Genomic DNA, 21,344 nt, shown 5'->3' on the forward strand with positions numbered 1-21,344 from the left:
TGGCTGCCATTTCTTGTTATTCTACCTATATTTTGTTTTCAAAGGACAACATCTGCGATGGCCCTATAGCCAAATATCTTTCTCCTGACATACTCTGACTGTGTGCCAAATGCCACGTTTGTATCATCAAAGGCACAATTCCCCTAAATATTTCCCCTATCTGCCCCACTAAACTGGGCCTACGTTCTCACTTTTGTTTCGCTGGATGGACTATGGAGGATATTGTGGTAATAAAATCATAAGTCGATTTCTAACTGTTAAAGAGTGATAAACCACTCAAAAAGAGTTCTCCCGTATGGCTCTTTAAAAAGAGTGGAAGTTAATATCGTTTCGGTTTGCGGGAACACCATGTGGTAATAACTACTGCTTAGAAGATATTAGTTCTGAAAAGAACTTGTCCTGCTTATTATCAACTTTGCTAAGTAGTATTTGTGTTCTGTTAAGAACAGTCCTGCTGTAAGTTCTAAAAGAATTAAGTTCTTTTAGAAGATATTAGTTCTGAAAAGAACTTGTCCTGCTTATTATCAACTTTGCTAAGTAGTATTTTTGTTCTGTTAAGAACAGTCCTGCTGTAAGTTCTAAAAGAACTAAGTTCTTTCTTTTAGAACTTACAGCAGGACTGTTCTTAACAGAACAAAAATACTACTTAGCAAAGTTGATAATAAGCAGGACAAGTTCTTTTCAGAACTAATATCTTCTAATCAGTAGTTATTACCACATGGTGTTACCGCAAACCGAAACGATACCGATACCCCACCATGCAAAGCCTCAAATCTTATAGTGGAAGTTAATGTTTCTCACTATGGGCCATAGTGGGGAAAACCTCGAAAAGATGCAAACTTCAATCTAAAAGAGTGAAAAACTACTCGAAAAGAGTTGTCCCCCATAGGCTATTGGCTCTAAAAAGTGGTGTTTTTTTTTTTACTCTTTCACATTTAGAGAGGCCAGCCATCGCGGGTGCAACATTATTCAGGGTTGTACAGTTTTTAGTCATGCATTGCGAAATTTAAAGGGGAAAAGATTTGCTGTTGTTTCGGAATTCCCCGTCTCTTGATTTCGCAAGTTTAGCTCTAACATTTTGTAGTCGAAATGTAACAAAGGAATTCACAAATTTTTAATGAGTCATCATCAGATTCTATCTACACTAACACAAATTAATTTAAAGGGATCATGCAAAGTAATTATTTGAAATGCAATCCTTGAAAATGCACCTTAATTTGTATTTCATTAATCTTCGATTTTCGTTTTGCTATTTGCAAGGGTATTTTCAGTGGTGTTTTTTTTTTGTTTTTTGTTTTGTTTTTATGCTGATGCGAATTTCCATATTCATGAGCAAAAGTGTGATGTCATTTCAGGCAGAAACCTCAATGTTGCAGCTATTTCAGCACCAAAGTGGCCAGAATTGTGGCTATTTTCCTGTCATTAATTTTCTTTTCTGTGGTGATTCGTTGTGGTGTATAGTACAAGGCAGTGAGCAAACTTTTCACACAGATTGTTCAATTAGCACATTGTTGGGTTCACGATTTGAACAGAAAAACCCCTAAACTGAACTTCCTGAAATGACATCACAGCAACAGCGCCCTCAGTTGTCCGGGAAAGCATGGAAACAACTAATGTTTGAAGAAGTGCACTTTTTAATCCAATTAACCAAAAAGGGATGTCAAATAGTTTTCATACATTTAAGAGGAGTAGAAAATTGCCCAAAATATGTTTCTAGGAAAAATTCATTTCACGGACCCTTAAACTAAACCTTAATGGGGCACGAATCGAAGTATATAATACTCTATATTGTTAACATACAGTTTTACACTGAAAAAAAAACTAGGTATCAGAACACACTTTATTTCTGTACAAATAACTGATCTTTAATGGCCAGCATCATCCGTTTCTAATACAAAACAATCACTTGATAAATAAAAGAATATTAAATCAATTCAGAAATAAGGATTAAATAATATCTATAAAGGCATATCAGGCAATGTATAGGCATAGCTGTTGCGTGCGTTCAAACGGTTAAAATTCGAGGTTATGTTCGCTTGATTTTGTTGGCATAGAAAGAAATTATTTACATCAGTATAAAAAAAACCAGCAAGATAACTGCGTATAAAAAAGACCACCGTGTAAATGATGCAGAAAAATAGGTATTTACAAAAGTCCACTCATTGGATCATTTACATATCAGTTTGTAGAAATATTTGTAAAAAAAATATTTACAGGTTTTGTTCCTTGCAAAGTTATTATGATGTCTCATTGAATTCGGTGTACTAAGACTGCTTACGACACCAGACTGTATAAGGAACTCGCAACAGGAATGGTAAAATGGAGTCGGCAATTGTCTGCGATGATGTCAGCGACTGTCAGGGAATGTCTGTGATTGATAAGGATTACCCGCTCCAAAACCACCGTTTTATAGTGACGTAACAAGGCAAAGCAGATGGTTAGGTGTTCCAACTTAAACAAAAAATGTTGACAAGAGAGTAGCCTAATGGATATTGCAACAATTAAGTCACAAAAAGATTAATTATATATAGCCAGTGAATGATTGAAACGAAAGCACCACACACAAGCGACAAGCTAATTATGAACAGCGCCATCATCAGTCATTTTTGGGTAACCAAGGCCCGATTTTTTTGATTCTGCGAATATTTTGATGTCTTCACAGAGCTACCGTGAAAATTCTGTGAGCGCCGTGCGAAGAAGCCAACATTCCTTGCTAACAGCTTTTAGTGAAGATCAAGGTATAGAATAATCCGGGCACGGTGTCAATTCTATCACGAAGGCCCCCTTCAATGGCGAAAACAATGCTTTGCACAATAGCGTGCACAGTGGTTTCTCCATTGAAGGGGGCCCACGTACAGCTGTGATCACGTGCCGGATTTGTCTACAGCAGAGCCTTGAAATAGGGCCCAAGTACGGTATCCGTTTGCATCAGAAACTGACCGGCACATTCGATTTATGCATTTTCATATTTTCCTGAGCTAAGTCTTTCCAGTAAACCTTATTGGCCTCAGCGAGTATATAGGTCTATATCTACAAAGCTATAATACATACTTCTAAAATACAAAAAAAAATGTACAGCTACAGTTTCTGAGGTCAAGGTTCATTGATTTTTTTTAGGGGGGAGGGGGTGGGATGTTACACCACAGCACTCGATCTGCGGCAGCTCTGGGCCAAATCGTTCCACGAGTTGCCGAAGGGCGAGGCACAGTCCGACCCCGCCCCTGAGATCTGCAGCAAACCGCTGTGGATGCTTCCCGGCAAGGAGTGGGCATCCGGGCTGATGGTGCGCAGCTCCTCGGACGCCCTCAGCGGCGTGACCACGATGGAGATGAGGCAGGCGTGGAGGGACATGTCCAGTGCGCTCCACTTCTGCGCCACGGTGAAGTAGATCTTGGGCACCATCGGCGGCGCGTCCTCCCCGAGCAGGTAGCGGCGCAGCTGGTCGTGGAACTGGTCCAGATCGAAGACTTTGACCTCCATGTCTCGCTCCAGCTTCGTCGGCTTCTCGTTGGCGTTCGGGGAGCACCAGAAGACGACACTGCGACAGCGCCGCGTGACGTAGATGTTGCCGTGACGACACTCCAGGCTCATTCTACACATACGGGAGAGGAAGACGGCCACTTTTGATTTTTGGTCCCAATTTTGTTAGGAGCTAGAAAGGCAGCTGAGCTGCTGGGGTTCATTGAGAAAGGTGTGCACTTTGTGGTAAAAGCATGAAACTTGGCATGCAGGGCTGCATTAGATCTTGGATCTTGCGTATTTGGGAGGTGGAGCTTGATGTTTTAAAAAGCGGTGTACACAATTAAATTCAGAGAAACTGAAGTTTTTGTTCACGTCTGAAATAAATATAGACATGAGATAATACATCTTAACCTTTAAAACGCCTGTTATTTCCCCCATTTTGTAGGCGTTGCCAGAATTAGTAAATTAAGTCATGCCGGCTATATCCTCCAACAGCTTATAAATAAAATCGTGGACTTTATTTATATGCAATTGGACAGATGACCTCATTCGAGTTCTTTGCGTAAAAAAATGAAATAAATATAAAAATAAAATGTATAAACCAATTAAAATAAGACATACAATACAATGGCGGAATTGTCAGGGTACGGTCGGCTAACCACGCCCTTCCTTATGACTAATATAAATTATTTACATTTTTTTAATTTTATTTGCAATTACTATATTAACAAAAAAATCTCAAACTTCTTTTCTTGAAATAACGTCATACAATAATAAAGGGCCATGTAATGTAATTGTTCTAATGTCATCATTGAAAATGCACATTTGTGTCCCATTTAACCTTATTTTCAATTTTCGTTTTTTCCCTTTCTAAGGGCATTTGGTTCATTTTTAGATTTTATGCTAATGCTAATTTCCATATTCATGAGCAAAAGTGTGATGTCAGCTATTTCAGCACCAAAATTTGCCAGAATTTTGGATATTTTGCTGTCGTACATTTTTCTTTTTTTGGGTGATTCGCTGTTGTTTCGGTACATAACAGTAAGCCATTGAGCAAAGTTTTCTCACAAATGTTTTCAGTGAGCAAATTTTGGGTTCACGATTTGAACAGAAAACCCCTAAACTAAACAGCGTCTTCCTGAAATGACATCGCAGCAACAGCGCCCTCATTTGTTGGGAGAAGCATGGAACATTTTCAATTTTTTAAAAAGTGCACTTTTCAATAAGATTTTTTAAATTTTTAAAAGGTGCACGTTTCAATAAGATTAACCAAAATGGGATGTAAAATAGTTTTTATTCATTTAAGAGGAGTAGAAAGCTGCACAAAAAATATGTTTCCAAGTAAATTTCATGCCATGGCCCTTTAAGAAAACATTTTTTTTTAACACCTCGGTAAAATCCCTTTAAAAACTCTGGATCCGCCACTGCGATGTACGCCCATAAACTCAAATGAGAGTATTATTAACGAAAAATTAGCAAATCAAATAAATGAAATGAAAACTAAAATGGACAAAAACAAATACAAATGAACGAATACAAATGAATGCAAACAGAAAATTCTAAATTCTAAAATTCTACAACTAAAATGATGGACCAAAATAATAAACACAATGGTACATGAAAAAAAACTACAAAAATAACAACTCAACGAATACAAATGAATATAATGAAGAAAAAAAATCTAAAACTAAAATGGGTGACAAAATAATGAACACAATGGTACATTAAACTATAACAAAAAAAAATAACTCGAAAGCAAAATATGAAAACGGACACGCATGTGGACGTCAAACGATATAAAAATAACATCATGGCAACATGCAATGTAATTTTCAAATCTAATCAAGTTTAGAACTATGCTGTCAAAGATGTGTTTGGAGTTTAAAAACATTTCTAAATATTTAATAATTGTACCAACTTTTTGTGTTTGGAACATGTTCAGACTTGTGAATGTCCACAACATGCTTGGGTACAAGCCTGTTAGCACCATCAAGTATAAATTAAAAGAGTTAAAGGGTTCAGGTCGAATGACAGGCCAAATAAACAATTTTGTCATTCTGTTTTATAACCTGTCTCAGTACTAAACACGAATTTTTAATTATAAGTTTGACTTTTGTATCAGTTATTATAGATGGCACTACCAGGCAGACTTTTGTATATTTTCGTCTTGCACAAAATGTAAACATGTCTTAAGACTAAAGAAGTGGGTACAAAAAGCGTTTAAACTCCAAGCAACAATTTGGCACACTCTTCAATAATCTGTGGTGTGTTCTTGTCATACCCTCGCTCGAAGCAGCCGAGGACCTGGGCCGTCAGACGTGCCTGGTTCTCGGTCATGTCAGGGTGGGCGGGCACCGTTCCAATCTCAGGCAGGTGGATGGGCTCCATCCCCCGCTGAATCCCTTCCTCCCACGGCTGGTTGAAGTACAATACGCAGCCGTTGGGGTTATCCACGCACCGGTAGCCGGCGTCGGTGGACCGGTACGAGATCTGGATGGACATGACGTGCTCTGGGTAGAACGAGAGGGAAAGAGAAATGGAGGAAAAGGAAGGAGTTGGATTTAAGAAACTTGTTGGTACATTGCTAAAACTGAGAACCTGTCGATAATCATTAACCCCGCCCCGTGCATGCATTATGCTTTGACCAAGTCCGTCGTGCGTGTGCTTGCGTACGACGCGCGCGTCTGACACAATGCAGTGTGTCATTGGTTGCCCACGTGCGTGTGGGCGGTGCATAATGAATCGGTACGTCTATCCCATAGAGCTATATTAAATATAGCTCATATGGTCTATCCGGTTCGTTAGTGACTTCGTCATACACGCGCGCGCACCACTGATTACTAGCGCCCATTGGCTAAACGCTCAAGTTGCGTTAACTTCCGTTTCCATTGGTTCCAGTGCTACTTACGTGCAATGGGCGTGGTTTAAACTAAGTGACTTCACACCAACGAACTGGATTATCAAAATGGTGTGCATTTAATACACCATTTCAAAGATGTCAATTTTTTGATGAGTTCAAAGGGAAAGTCGATATATTTCACGGAGCTAATCACAGACATTTTAAGTGCGGAATAACTTGCTTTGTCAAAACTAGTTCTCATCTAAAAATACGCAATGTTCACCCTTAAGCCCCGCCCACTGCGCACGTGGGGAAACAACATGTGCGCATCTCCAACCAATGCCCTGCAACTTCCAACCGGCGCGCATTATTTACGCGCGTGTACGTTTGTGCACGCGCACGCGTGCCGGACATGAATTGCAGTTGTGATTGGTCAGATCATTGAGGGGCGGGGCTTAAAATGGATCGGTCATCTAGGAGCTCAACGTAAATGGATCCAGGTGCCCTGCATGCAAAACACTTTATGTGTAACACGGTGTGGAATCTATATTAAGCCACTTCATAGTTTGCCAGTTCATAGTAACGAGGTTCTACATTTTCTAAGTGTTGACAGCGAACGGTTATAATGGGTACCAGTATGAAGTAAGGAACCACACATGTGCCCCTCCATAGCACCCTGCAATCGTTTCAAATAGGTTCCTTTTTTTCTAGTTTGCCAACTTTTATAACGATGTGTACCAGGCGCGCCCGTGCACGAAACATTACAACGATGGTATCTCCATATTCGGCACACCTGCGTTGCAAAAGGCCTCCAATTGTAGAAAATAAGATTAGAATGTGGGGAAATTGGCAATTATCCTTTAATTACGGTCGAGTCAGGAAACGGCTGCTTTATTTTGCCTCGCCGTGCCACTTCCACTATTGCACCGTATCAAATTGGCCCCAGAAATATAACCCATGGTATTCTTCGAATACGGACAAGCGCTGTATTTTTTTTTATTTGCGTAGCGGTTTGGATGGGCGTTCCCGGCAAATTCTTTCCCGATGCTGTGGCCCTTGACATCTTTTAAGATATTTCTCCCCCTCAAATACGATTCATGCCAAGTTTTTCTCGTCATTGAACGTCAGAGGCGCTCCCAATGCTTTCCGCACTTCGGAGCAGATTTAGAACTACCTCGGCTAATTTTAGCCCAGGTAATAACCCGTTATAAGTGTCCCCGAATTTTTTTGATTCACCCTTCCCTCAAAAAGTTTGAGATACAAATTAACTTTCAAAGGCTGAGCCCTTGACTTCTAGTAGCAAGAGATCATCTGGTAGTATTTATTGTCATCCTATACGTAAACGTGTTTGTTAATGACGGTATTCCTACTGTCGTATTGAGGGGCAAGGTAATGCACTTTTACATCTGGCCATTTAAAAAAAAAGAGAGAGCACAGTGGAGAATTAAGTGACGGTGTTGGTTATCAGCAAGGTATAAAAAGATTGCAGGGTCCAAGCGGAGATGAGAGTAAAAATAGAGCGTCTTGCGGTCACGAGTTGTGGACAGAATAAATTGAATTTCAGTTAGGAATATCGTCATCGCGAAAAGTTCGCCTTTCCTCTTTTCCACCCCCTCTCTTGCCTGTTACTTCTTCCAAGACTTACCATCTGGTAAAGTGGGCTCCGAACAGGAGCGCATGCGCTTGGGCTGATGAGACGGGGAGAACTCGTGCGCATGCTCCTGCTGGTGCTGCTGGGTTTGCAGATGGTGATTGGCCATGTCGGTGGTATCCATGCTGACGGACTCCGTGGCCATAGTGACGGCGCAGGTGGTGGCGAAGGGCTGCGGGTTGGCCAGGGCGCTCTCGTAGCTCGGCGGCGGGTTGGACTTGCTGGAGGAGACGGCTGCCGTGGCTGTGGCCGGGCAGGTCGTGTAGCCCGTGGATGACGTCACGGTCGTTATGGGGACCAGGTCTTGGTAGTTGACGTGTCGAGGATCATTATTATTGACCAGGGCCTCGGCTGTCACTATTTCGAGGGGGAGAGGAAGGAAGTGACAGTTTGGGAACGCTGCAACAGGTTCGGTATATTTCGGGAAGGTCAACGACTAAATATAGGGGATCGGCAAATGTGGAAAATGTCCCGACTAAAAGAGCCAATTCCCTGGGCAACTTATATTCCATCAAGATATACAAACTCTTTAACGATTTGTTGAGTTTGCAAAACAATATATCTATTTGACTGGGTTCAATCTTTACTTGATTGACCCTCCATTACATTTAGCCCAAAATTTACAAGTTAACTCAAAGTTCAATTGTAGACATCGACACAGACCCAGACCTGTGACATACATCGTCTTGACTTCTATAAATTACAAAAACAACAAAACTAAAAGGAGTAAACAGATTGACATCGTGTAACAGAACAACACTCACCACCAACACTGTCCAATTTGGTGATGCGAGTTTGCTCCATCGCGAGGGCGTCCTCCTGATCGTACACGTGACCATTGTAGTGATGTCCTAATTGGCGGTGGCCATGGTGACCACGCATATCTCCATCGATGACGTCAATGATGTTGGACAGCGGATCATCAGAAACAGTGCTGCCAGGTTGGTAGCCTGGTGCTGAAGAAAGAGCAAAAACTTCATTTACTTAATTGCCTAACGAGTTGCTTTTACTTTACAAAACTGAATCGTTGAATCGAGAATTCTCATTTTTCATTTTCAAGTTTTCTGTCTTTCTGTTTTAAAATTCTGATCAATGCTGTCCTCACATCAGTAACTTCATGTAACACGATACAAAAAACACCGTCGAAAATAGGCCTATAGTCATCAATAAATAAATTTCGTCTGATGTCTCATTTACTCTCCATCTTTTAATATCACTATATATACTTTCATTTTTATGAATTCTCTTTCTGTTTTTTGTTAAAAAAAAATAAAAAAATAAAAAATACGTACATATGTAATTCCCATAGTTGAAGCTGGGCTCCATACCAGAAGTTGGACCCTGTATAAAGAAGGAAAAAGGATGGTTACAAGTTTTCAGAAAACGAAAGGCCTTTCTCCGTAGAATGTTTCCAAAATGAATTTTATACAAGCTTGTTCATGCAATCTTGAAGGGAAAGCTATATCATGATCAGGGGGTATACGAAATACATGGGATGGTGGGTTTTTTTTAGTGGAAACTTGAAGAATTTAAGATTTTTTTTAAGACGCCTTACCGTGTTAAACCAAGTGTCTCCATGGTGATGGTAATTTTGCTGTGCTGCCTGGCCAGGATCTTTAAGTTAACAAGGAGAAACAATCCAATTCATTAACGATTGAAAACATAAATGTTTAACCAACAGTTACTGTATTTAACAAACACAACAAACATTGATACATCATTGTCATTTATATTAAATAATGATATTTGTGCCTGGGTTTTTGGTATCAATTAGAGGATTTTTATTGTGACTGACTTTTCGATTTGAGGCCTAAACACAAACGGTTCAAAGCAAATTTCGTCAGGTGAAAGTTTGTACCCGATCTTTAAGTGTCCAATCTCAGGGAACCAGACATGCCGAAGTGAATGGACTATTAATCTCGTACATATGTTAATATTGCGGACCTGAAAGAGATTATATTCATAAGTATAACAATTAAAACAAATGATTTCTCCACTTACAGTAGTAATTCAAATGCTGATTCATGTTAATACCAGATGAGAAACCCCCTGGATAATTCTGAAAGTAAAAAAGAGAAAATGGATACTTTTTTTTCCAAACGTAAAAAGACTGGGCATTATTTACTATCGTTAGTTCTGTTTTCGCAGATATCAAAAGATTAATAGCAACCGTTCGGAACTCCATTTTTAAATGGGCTCAAAATAGTACATTTAAATGAAGAACAGCCAAATAAAAATGATAATTGAAAAACGTCAATCGTAGTTTTGTAGCCAGAACTGTGCAGCACAATACATGAACATCATTAAAGGGCCCATGTCATGGATGAGTGTGTTCCTGAAGTGACATCACAGCAACAGCGCCCTCAGTTGTCAAGAAAAGCGTGAAACATTTTGTTTGTTTGTTTGTTTGTTTTTTGTTTGTTTTTACCAAAAAGGGATGTCTTATAGTTTTGATACATTGCAGAGGAATGAATATTTGCTACAAAGGTGCTCCAGTGCAAAATTCCATTCATGAACCCTTAAATAATGAACCCCCACCAAAAAAGAAAAAAAAAGGGAATCGTGAAAACAATTCCCAGGCTGAGTTTGCAATCACGTGATTGCTAGTCTCCTGCTTGTGTTAGCAAAACTAGTCTCCATCTCAAGCCTTACCCTGTGGTGATCCACAGGAACGTACGATGGGCTGGTGGGCATGACTCTCTTCACTGGGCCGGATGCTGCTGGAAAAAAATCAAATGATCAGATGTTTAGTTTGAAGTATTGAAAACTCAACTGGTGCAAATATATTGGATTATGAATATTATTTCGGCCATACAAATTACCGGTGGTATTGTCCTAATACTTACAGACTAGTGTGAATACATGTGAATACAGTAAATCTGCATTAAAAACGTATAATGCGCAATTGCGCATGTCCTTTGCATTGTTTTGCTGTAATTACGCATTTCTGAAAACTTGTGCTAAACGGGACTTTTGGAGTCATCAACGTTAATGCATAGCCTAAATTAGAATAACTGTGCATAGATAATTAGCTTCGTTTTTGATTATCTAAACGCAACACGCCAGAGCGATTTTTTTCCAGATATGTTTGCCAGTGTGTGACAGGGAGCATTCCACTCCAGAATCAAGGCACGAAATAAGATTGTCTAAGTCAGCGTGTATACGGGGCCTTACACCCACACTGGTTAACCCTCGCCACCCGTGCCTGACCACAAAAACATTCAAAACTGTCTACAAGAAAATTGGCCGTTTATTTTAGGTGCTCGGAGCTCAGGCGGTTTCGAAGCGCCTGAGACAACAAGTCCATGTAGGGGGTATACCGGCTTAGGCTCTGGTCGAGTCGTCCATATATACTCAACAAATCACGTGTCATTCCAAAACAATAGTTACCAAAAAAAAATTACTATTATGAGTCACCACCAGAAGAAGAAATAATATGACGTCAGAGGTTCAAGTGCGGGGGCGCACACAGTTATATTGACGTCACGGGTTTGATGATCGCTTCGCTGTGGGAAAGCGGGTAAACACCGCGGCCCACTTTCGGCAGTCGATGTGGCCGGAGTTAATACGAGGGGAGAACCCCCCGTGATTTCTCTTAATTCGTTTGCAGGACAAGACCACTTTGGACCGGCCCCCATTGAGCGTCCACCGAGACTAAGATTGACAGTGGTTCAGACAGCAAGATTGGGCATAAATGTTAAAAATAAATAGTGGTGTTTTTCAGAATGATTGGTCTTAGTCTGAGAATTTGTCTAGTTTAGTTCAAAACATGATTACGAATCGTCTTAAAAATAGATTATCTACAGTTCTCACACTGTGATTGTTTGTCTCCGTTTTGTGGCACTTCCATGATATTAAACTCTGGATTTTGTTTTTCAGTGGTCGATATCAAAAGGCGACTTTTTTTTTAAACATCTTGTTGGATTTGTTGGATTTAGTACAAGAAATTTCATTATTATTGCTCGTCGCGTCTTATCAAGATTTTGTTTAATCCGAAACTTTACAATTCAATTTCAATTCAATTCAATCACATTTGTTTCCATCAACAGCTAAGTATAAGCATCGTGAAAACAAAAAGTAGTTATATTTGGATGGAGGCATGATTTGAAAAAGCCGAAGCTTAAAGGGGCATGCCTACACTTAAATGCCAAACTGTAAAATGGACATATTTTTCTTAATTTTTTTTCGGCAATGTTCAGAATTTCCCAAACAAATATTTGCATTAAATCTTGACCGCTAAAATGGCTTGAGTGCAAAATTAGGGAACCTGGGCACAATTTGATAGAAATATTGCTTTGCAAATTTATGTGCATTTTAAATTATTCCTGAAGCGAAAACGTGGACTAGTGTTTTGAGCCGGAATCTCAAAGTCGGGGCCCCAAAAGACTCCCCCTGAGGCTGAACCTTTGGAAAATGGGATGAGTTCTTACGTTTCTTGGGGAGGAACCGGTAGACCCGGTAAGGTTCGGGGATGTCGAGTTGCGTCTTCTCTTGGACCTCCTCAATGTCCGGGAGTTTGTTGAGCGCCGTCCGCAGCCGAGTCTTCCACACCGCCGGCTCCGGCACGTGAATGCTCGGCTTGTACTTGCCCGTGTTCAGGGACCAGAGCTGTCAATTCGCGGTGAAAAAAAGAGGGGACAGTTGTCATAATTCGCTAAACTTTTCACAAATAAAAAATGTCATAAAATGGGAAAGTTTCTACTCTTCTGGACTTATCTTTCTCATTCAGTTCTGAATATTAGTTTTCGGGCTCCTGAATTCTACTGTTGAGTTCAGAGAGTGTCCGATCGTACCAAAATCGTTTCAAGTCAATCACAAGTCAATTTTTCACAGTGCAAAAAAAAACACATGTTACAGCTCAACTATATGGTTTGTTACAGCTTGTTGCAAAAAATCAGTGAATTGGAAAGTTTCTATAGTTTGACTGACATTTTTTTAGTCAATTCTGTAAATATGTTTTCAGGCCACTGAACTTGTATTGTTGTATTATTTACACAATATCATTCCAGTCACACCCCAAATTTCGTAGCAAATGTCATCACAAGTCAATCACGATGTCACGTGATGTTACTGTTCAAATGAAACGTGACAATTGGACAAAAGCATTCCTTTGTCATTGTTCATCCCTTGTTTATACTTTTGATCTGAATTGCGATATGACTGGTGTCGGCATGTGACTGAAACGTGTGATTAGTGACGGCAATTACGATTAGGAATTTGCTTCATTTTTCACACAAAAAAATCTGAACAATAAATTTGTTGAAAAATCAAGTATTTAAAATTGCTCAAAATGTTTCGATACAATGACGGTATTATGTCTCGATGTGTCAATCAACTTTTATTTTTTTTGGAGGAAAAAAACTATGGCGGTAAAACGAACTTTTGGGAGGAAATCCAATATTTCATAGTCGAGCTGCAGCCGAAAGTTTTGCACATTAAACTTAGTCAGTTATTCAGTCAGTGAACCAGTCTATCACAGAACAATTATAGGCTGGCCCTTCGGTCCAGCAAAACAACAACAACAACAACAACAACAACAACAACAACAACAACAACAACAACAACAACAACAACAACAACAACAACAACAACAACAACACCAAAACAGGAAAACAAAATTGAAAGCATCTTGGTAGATAGTGGAGAAGAAATACCGTTGAAAATTCCGTTTATATCCAGCTTAAAGAGGCCATGACATGAAGTTAGCACCGGAACCTATTTTGTGCAAATTATCTACCTCCGAACTGTCTGTGAAAACTGTTAAAACGTCCCTTTTTGGTTAAAAAATAATTAACATATTCCATGTATTTTTCTGACAAGTGAGGGCGCTGTTGCTGTGATCATGTGATGTCACTTTAAGCACACACTCTTCAATTTCAGGGTTTCTGTTCAAATTGTGAACACGAAGTTTTGGTTACTGAAAAAGCATTGTGTTTATAGACTTACTTTCTTGTACTAACTCAACAATATATCACACAAAACTGACAAAAGCCAGCAAAAAAATTAACATAGTAAAACCCCCAAAATTCTGGAAACGGTCTATGGAGCAGCTGTAACACTGAAGTTTCTGCCTAAAATGACATCACAGTTTTGCTCATGAGTGTGCAAATACGCATGAGCAGCAAAACAAAGTGGCATCCAAACACCCTTGAAATTATGAAGATCGAAAATAAAGATAAATGGGTCATGGTGCATGAAAAAGACGGATGGCGTTAAAAATATATACAATGTATAACATGGGCCCTTACACCCAGCTGGTCGATCAGTCAGTGCAGTCAGAGAACAATAGGCTTTCCGTTTGTGTCAAGCAAAATCTTACAAGCAGTTGAAAGCATCTGAGAAGTTGTAGAAAAGAAATCGGTAGCCTCGGATATACCCACCATAAAAATCTTGGAGTCCTCGTCCTGATTGTAGTCCTGTTTCCCGGCGTGTTTCCAGGGGATCTTGAAGAGCTTCTTCTCCTTGTCGATCCACTCCAAGCCTTTGACCGAACCCTCGTTGATGAGGCCCTCCAGCCAGGGCCGCAGGCGGGTCCGGGTGTGGTGGGTGCGCGGCGCGACCTCGTCGCCGCCGCCGTCCGTGGAGGTCGGCGGACTCTGGGCCTGCTGCATTGCCTCGGCCGTCCTGCGAGATCACACGGGACAAAATTGTTGGAAAGTTGCCCGCGGTGGAAATGAATGATATAGAAATACAGGACTGGCAGCTGCATGACAGTGTCATGTTCTGTCAAAACCAGACTCTTTTGGGGCAGAATTTGAAATAGAGATATCACCACAGAAAAAAAGGAGTCGATTTCTGTTATTATTTGTTTTTCGATTTTCAGTGTTTTGCAAATATGTACATGTCAATCTGAATGTCTACTTTTTTATACAGTAAAACTTTCAAATTGTAATTTTGCTTCTTATATAAGGTTAATTTCTTTGGATGATTTGCAGAGATATAACAATTATCAAGAAATGCATAACCAAAGACTTTAATTATGTCAAATTCTCCGTTTTCATCACAAATATGCGACATCACAAACTTCGAACAGACAAAAGTCCGTATTAAAATAAGACAATGTTTACACAGACGTTCCTAATAGATAACGAGAAGTTTCTGTTTTTACACAGAACGCGTCACTCGTAATGCGGGAGTGTAAATGAATATATTTTGACATCTTTGTCCTCACCCCCCTTAAGCAATCTATTTCGTGTGAATACCTGAATCGATATTATTATTATTTTGGAAAATGTTTTAGAATAAGCAACGTTTTTCTCTGTGGAGTTGGAGGCCTGGAGGGGTTACGCACGGGCCAACGAAGCTGTACCGAACCAGGAAGGTCTTTTGAGGGGACAAAGATGAAAATGTGCAGTTCGAAACACAGGTCATTGAAACGGAGTTAATGAAGGAAGTTCACCTTTAGCAGGGGCAATCCAATAAAAAGTACTTTGATCTCGTGTGGTAGGCCTCGATAATTATGTAGCCACGGTGATGCGGCATATATACGAGTCACCTCGTATGTGCCAGGGTCACTATGACCGGGCCCGGGGACCCATCCGCGCCCGCGTTATCTAACCGTTTGTCGGTCGACTCACCGCGCGCCACGTCTGGTCTTCTCATTATCGCGAGCGGTGTAGCCACCAAGGGCTGCACTGGCCGGGAAACGAGGCGTCATCTCCCAGCGAACTAGTGGCACGCAAGGTGGAAACTGTAGGCATAGGCGGGGGTAGGTGGTTTATACGCTGGATGCTCTATTGTTTCCAAATGAGGGGGGAAAGTCACAACCACCGACAGAAACAAGGGACGATTTTGAGTAAAATTCATTCAATCGAATAGATCGTGTTTTCACTCGAGTTTCCACTGGATCGGAGTAGGGCCTAATTCTTTTTCAAAGCTTTGCGGTCTAAAGCTGAAGTGATTTTATTCTTTAAATCGACTTGTTTGGCTCTTTTGGAAGAGTGCACAGAGACGCTTGGAAATGGATCCGTGGGAATGATCTCGGGCAGAAATAGATGATTGTGCTTTAAACAATAGTTTGTTTTAAATAATGATGTTTAAATTTTATGCGGTAGATATTAAAAGTTGTCAAAGTTATAGGGCTTTCCATCAAGAGGTGCCATAAAAAATTTTTAATGACTGAAAGAACATACAGTTGATGAGGTTAATTTAACTGTGGCTGCACGGTTAATGACTGTGGTTGCAGGGCTTTTCGGTTTTCCGGAAAACAAAATAGTAAAATAAGCTTTTTGAACAATATTTTACAATTTGTTTTGCAATGAACATGCAGTCAAAAGTCTTTTTCATCAATCAAACATTAGCGACCAAAGAAAAATAAAATCTGGGAATTAAAAATGGGTGTTGCCTATGGTTGAATGCCACTTTCGTGGTATTTTCCGGTTCGCAACAATACGTCGACGAGAACACGCCCCGAAAGAAAAAAAGAGAAAAAGCAATGCCGATAAATTGAACATTTTTGACTTAAATCCCATATCTCATGGTCCAATCTAAGCTTTATCATATACTTGCTATTTAGCCCTGTAACTAAAGTGAGCAAATTCTTTACGTGAAAAACTACCCCCTCCCCCCGGCCAAAGGGGGGTGGTCATGTTCTAATTTTTTCCCCCCATTGCTGGAAGCAGAGTAAAACACATTCAAGTCACTCCGGGAAATGTTTAAGGAAATGTTACGCAGACCATAAGGAAAGTAACTGCACGGTCATATTGTATTTAGGTTTAGGTCTATTTTGAAGGAAATAAGGTCAATGGGAACACGAAATCCAGGAAGAACGTGTCGTGCGCTACGCCGAACACCTGAAGTTACGAAATGATGAACAAGTTTTCTTCCTCCAATGTCGTCAATGGTGGTAATGTTTCTCCAAACCCACGCAAGTGGAAAATACCCGTGGTGGACCCGCGACAACAACTTGATGCAGGACGGTCACGAGAAACAAAAGGTATTTCAAAATGCAATGAGTATAGCATTAATAAAAATAGGATTGCCACTGTCATGCTGACTTCACTTTTCAGGGGCTCTGTTTTCAATTGGTCCGCTGTCCTTGTTTCGATTCGCTGCGAACATGGATTCACTTTAACATTCGGTGATGTTTTTTTTAAGATGGGGTCTTTCTTGTGATCAGTGTATAATGTTTGAAAAAAGAATGAGCTGTTTTGCAGCCATTGTGGTTTTTCTTTTTTGGAAAATGATTGAAGCATGTTAATTCTTAGGTTGATTTTGATCCGATATTTGATGACAAAAAGTCACACACAAAAGTTCAGCAATCTTTAAAGACCAATTACCAGCTCACAGTACCGAAATATATGTCATTCTATAGACAAAAATAAATATGTAATTCCGGAGACAAAAAATGAAAAATAAGTTGTGTAACTACGGGAAATACAATTCCTCTGAAAATTAAAAAAAAACTAAATAACAATATTAACCAAAATTATTATTATTATTATTTTTGGGAAGTGGATTCCAAAAATTCATCCAATAAATTCCAAGTTCGATATTTACCCTTTCAAGGATGAGCTACGATATTGCTTTTAAAGTCTCGATACGTTTTACGAGTTGAAATATCTCACCCAGGTACCCCTCGAAACTTAAACATTCCTCTCTTTTGTTCGTGTCCAAGATACAAAACAAAAGAAGGAATTTGAAATTGGTATTTTTTTCAGATTCATAATAATGTGTTGAGGTCGTGTTTCTGTGACATCCAGTGTTTTTTTTTTCACGCCCAGTTCCCGAAAAACGAGGGGAACAAACTTCGGGGCATGTTTTGCCAGGGGCCGGGCCGGTTGGATGACAGCAGCGCCCGCCGCGTAAAACCACACACCGCCGGGGCCGCGCACAGCCCCTGGGCCCGGCCGAAACACCGCCGCGACCCGGGCAGCCTGCTCGGCAGGCACGCGGTATACAGAAGGAGGGAAAGGTGCTAAGTTTCAGAGCAGATATTGGGTGACAAAAGCTTGTCATTTTATGTCACGAGTGATCCCTTCCAGACGCTTGGCAAGACAAAGAAGCAATTTTTGTGTTGGTCTGATGAATTTAATTGTCGCCCGTGTGGGCAATAAACTGAGAAATGCAACATTGTGTGTATTTTTGGTTCTATATATAAATGCACTGCAAGATATCGCGTTTTGTCGTAAGCCTAAAATGAAATGATGTGACAATGAATCTCGAAGTTTTGAGGTCTGTCTGGTTCTGAGGACCAAATTGAACATTCTGAACAGGAAAATGCTCTACTCATCAGCTGAATTAAACAAAATGAAAATGCCATCACGACAAGCTACATTTGTTTGGTCACATTTTTGTGTAACTTGGAGATATGCCATCAGAGAGACGTCGCCCACAAAAAACAACTTTAATCAAACTTTTACAACATAGCACAAGTTTCTTTCTGGTGATCTCTCCCAAACACTGGGACCTAGACAAAGAACCATTTCTTTTGTCAGATGAATTTAATTGTCGTCCGTGTGGGCAATAACTGCCAAATGTAACATCATGGATTTGCAAGAAATTATAGACGTGCATTTTCTTTTTTTAAATGTAACTCTTGCACAAAGTGTTGCTTCTATAATTTAATATTTAATGTGGATAACAACCATCGCAGTTGTACGTTTTCTTCGAAAGTCAGATTAAATCAATAGAACTGTCCACGATGGCAGTGAAAAAAAAAAAATCTGTCGGAAAAAGCACATTTTCTTTAACAGTATATAACTACAATTCCAGATGGAGGGAAATACTGAGTGTAATGTTTAAAGGGCACTTTAATGTAAATAGCACCTGCTTCTCCAAAAACACAAGTAATATAAAAGGGCGGCGGTATAAGCTAAAACCACATTCAAAATCACTCATTTAATTCAAAATAAACAAACAAACATCTCTCTAGAGTCAGTAGTATGTACTTATTTCGGTCAAGTTTCAATTTCTTTGTTTACAAACATTCTAAAGTCTTAGCGAAGAGAAAACAAATCTAAAGCAATGCTTCAGAAGTTAAAAAAAAAAACGGAGAAAAGTTTGCAACTTACTTTGTTTCGGATGCTCGGTGCTGAGAAGTGGCGTTTGCCGACGACACGCTTGTCAGCATGTTGTCCGGTCGCAGACTTTTTTTCCTCTCGCAAATCCTATGAGATTGGCAACTTCGGAGCGAAAAGTTGTGTTCCTCAGTTCGATTCGTCCCAAGATGGAATGTGGCTGCCAAGCGCCAGGCGCGAGTGGTTTTATACACCGCGTCCGGTGTGTTGGGATATGATGACGTCAGAGGTAGCAGTGACTGGTCGCACTGCGCTGGTAGTCTCTGTGACTAGCGAAGTCTGTGTGATGTACTACCGGCCCACCTAGGGTGCTCGCACTGAACCAGTCAGCTCGCTATAAACGGAGGGATGAGATCATAATAAAAATGTAGTACCCGTCAAATTCACTTTATATCAATTCCAATTTCGCTTTCATCTAATCCTCGGTTTTCTCGCAATGTTTTCCCTGAGAAGACTACAAAAAGGTTTAATTAGTAACTGTTGAGGATCTGACGATTAATTAAGCGACGGTATTAATTCAAAAATCTCTCTGTTTTCTTTTCTTTTTGGGGACGACGAAGGGCTTTTAGTTGCACCACAATCTCTTTTTTTGTTGTTGCTTGGTTAAACTGGATTATTCTGACTTTTAAAAGCACGTGACCCGGGAGCAAACGCTGATTGGATATTGGCAGTCCAGCGCTTAACCAGACATGCACAGCCGTGTAAGAATTTGATTGGTTGGTTGTTGGAGTGCGTGACCCGACGAGTAATAATTAACTAACTCATTAGAAAACCGTGCGCGGTCAACGGCCATTTTGATTGGTTGGTTGACGCGCAAAGGCAATTCGTTTATACGACACGCGCGATATATCGTCTGACCAATCAGCGATGGGGCTTTTTTTGCATATAGCGCGCCTTATTAGGCTTAACCCAGCGTGTCAAGTTGTGTATACATGACCATAGAGGGAAGTGGCAGTCACAATAATACACTGACACCTTTGTGATGTTTGGGGTGGTAGCTATTCTTTGCAAACAGTCGAACAAAAGTTCTGCCTCGCGCGGAACTTGTTCAAAAGACCCCTGTTAAAATGTGGGTCATGGCTGATGTTATAATGGAAGGATTAACATTTGAAAAGATGCGGGGCATTGCAAGGGGCAACTCTTTGACGAATTTGGTTTTCTTTGGTGTTACCTACCTTACATGGTCGCGTAATGTTCGATGGCATTTCAGATTTCTTTTCTGATGTAATTACAATGTGACAATGAATCTCTAAGTTTAACGCCTTACTCATGAGTCGATAAACACGTCATGCTGACGTCAGAACGCACAATCTTTTGTCACAAAAGTGTTACGAGTCTTAAAGTCACGCCCTTATTGAAATCGCAAGCAAAATCTTTATTCAAATTAGTACAACGTAGTCCGACAAAAATGAACTGTAAAACGTACAATTGGCTGTTGTGAGGTCTGCGTCATATCATCTTTTTACGAACAAAAAATAGGATTTTAGTCATTTTACAAAACTTTCGTTTCAACGCGACATGCATGATCTGAATGATTTCAATGATCATCTTTCTCACAGTTGTATAAAATGAACAAATAATTATCTGAAGCTTCGGTATTTGCTCAAAATGTTTATCTGTTGAAGCTTGACTGTGGTTGTTGTTGTTGTTGTTTTGGTTGTTTTTTTTTTGTTGGGGTGGGGGCTTTTAGTATTTTTACAATTACTCCTCATGTGCCCGCTGCTACATGAACATCAGATTCGAACCAGCCAACCAATCTTGCAAGCTCGGTGGTTGAGTGGTTAGACGTCTGCACTAGAAAGCAGGAGGTCATGGCTTCGAGACCAACCCGAGAGAATTTTTCCAACTTTCACTCGGGAGGTAACACACTGAGTAGGCATATACAGTGTCTATACGTCGGTGAAGAGCAAAACCTAATATTGATTTACATCACCCGACGCAAATTCACTTAATGAACACTCACTGATAATTGAACTTGGCTGTTTAAATTAAAATATCAACTTGCCTTTGCAACGCTGTGACAAACTCTAGTTGCAAATTTCTTTTGCTCTTACAAGTCCTTAATTGATTTGGTGGCACTGGGTTTGAGTAAAAATTAGACACAATTGAATTGAATTGAATTGAATTTCTATACGACAAAAACTATTTTGCCTTCTTTGCAGAAACCTTTCAACCGATTTTGAGGGAATTTTGCTTCTTCCAGGTCTCAGAAAGGTTTCAGAGGAAATTAAACGAGGTATTCCAAAGAAAAAAGAAGTGCTTCATTGTTTCTTTCGGTGTAGGGATACTGTTTCCGAGATTCGTGCAGGAAGCACAAGTATATAGGCCTACTGTATGCTTATTTCTGTGTACGTTTTGTGGAAATAGTCAGGGC

At 40.1% G+C, this 21,344-nt stretch overlaps 1 protein-coding gene across 2 annotated transcripts; it reads right to left on the minus strand.

Annotated features, from left to right (window-relative positions):
- Positions 1-1,777: 1,777 nt before the first annotated feature.
- Positions 1,778-19,299, minus strand: LOC119739496. 2 transcript variants are annotated; one of them, XM_038214472.1, is made up of 11 exons: positions 18,965-19,299; positions 14,333-14,576; positions 12,383-12,560; positions 10,605-10,669; positions 9,954-10,011; positions 9,508-9,566; positions 9,245-9,293; positions 8,717-8,908; positions 7,947-8,309; positions 5,744-5,972; positions 1,778-3,592 (listed from the first exon to the last, which is right to left on the minus strand). In XM_038214472.1, exons 1-11 carry the CDS (start codon positions 19,021-19,023, stop codon positions 3,136-3,138), a joined length of 1,953 nt encoding a protein of 650 aa, XP_038070400.1. In that variant the 5' UTR covers positions 19,024-19,299; the 3' UTR covers positions 1,778-3,135. The 2 variants fall into 2 exon arrangements, with proteins under 2 accessions (XP_038070400.1, XP_038070399.1); XM_038214471.1 differs by having other exon boundaries at positions 10,605-10,672.
- Positions 19,300-21,344: the final 2,045 nt, after the last annotated feature.

The sequence above is a fragment of the Patiria miniata genome, unplaced genomic scaffold, assembly GCF_015706575.1.
Source record: "Patiria miniata isolate m_02_andy unplaced genomic scaffold, ASM1570657v1 HiC_scaffold_30, whole genome shotgun sequence".
NCBI lineage: Eukaryota > Metazoa > Echinodermata > Asteroidea > Valvatida > Asterinidae > Patiria > Patiria miniata.

Excerpts from the sequence above, each read along its gene's own strand:
- LOC119739496 (XM_038214471.1), bottom strand. The coding sequence starts at position 19,023 with ATGCTGACAAGCGTGTCGTCGGCAAACGCCACTTCTCAGCACCGAGCA. Across the intron at positions 12,561-14,332 it reads AGGACTCCAAGATTTTTATG|CTCTGGTCCCTGAACACGGG; the intron begins GTGGGTATATCC and ends GCGAATTGACAG. Across the intron at positions 3,593-5,743 it reads CTCGGCTGCTTCGAGCGAGG|AATGAGCCTGGAGTGTCGTC; the intron begins GTATGACAAGAA and ends CCGTATGTGTAG.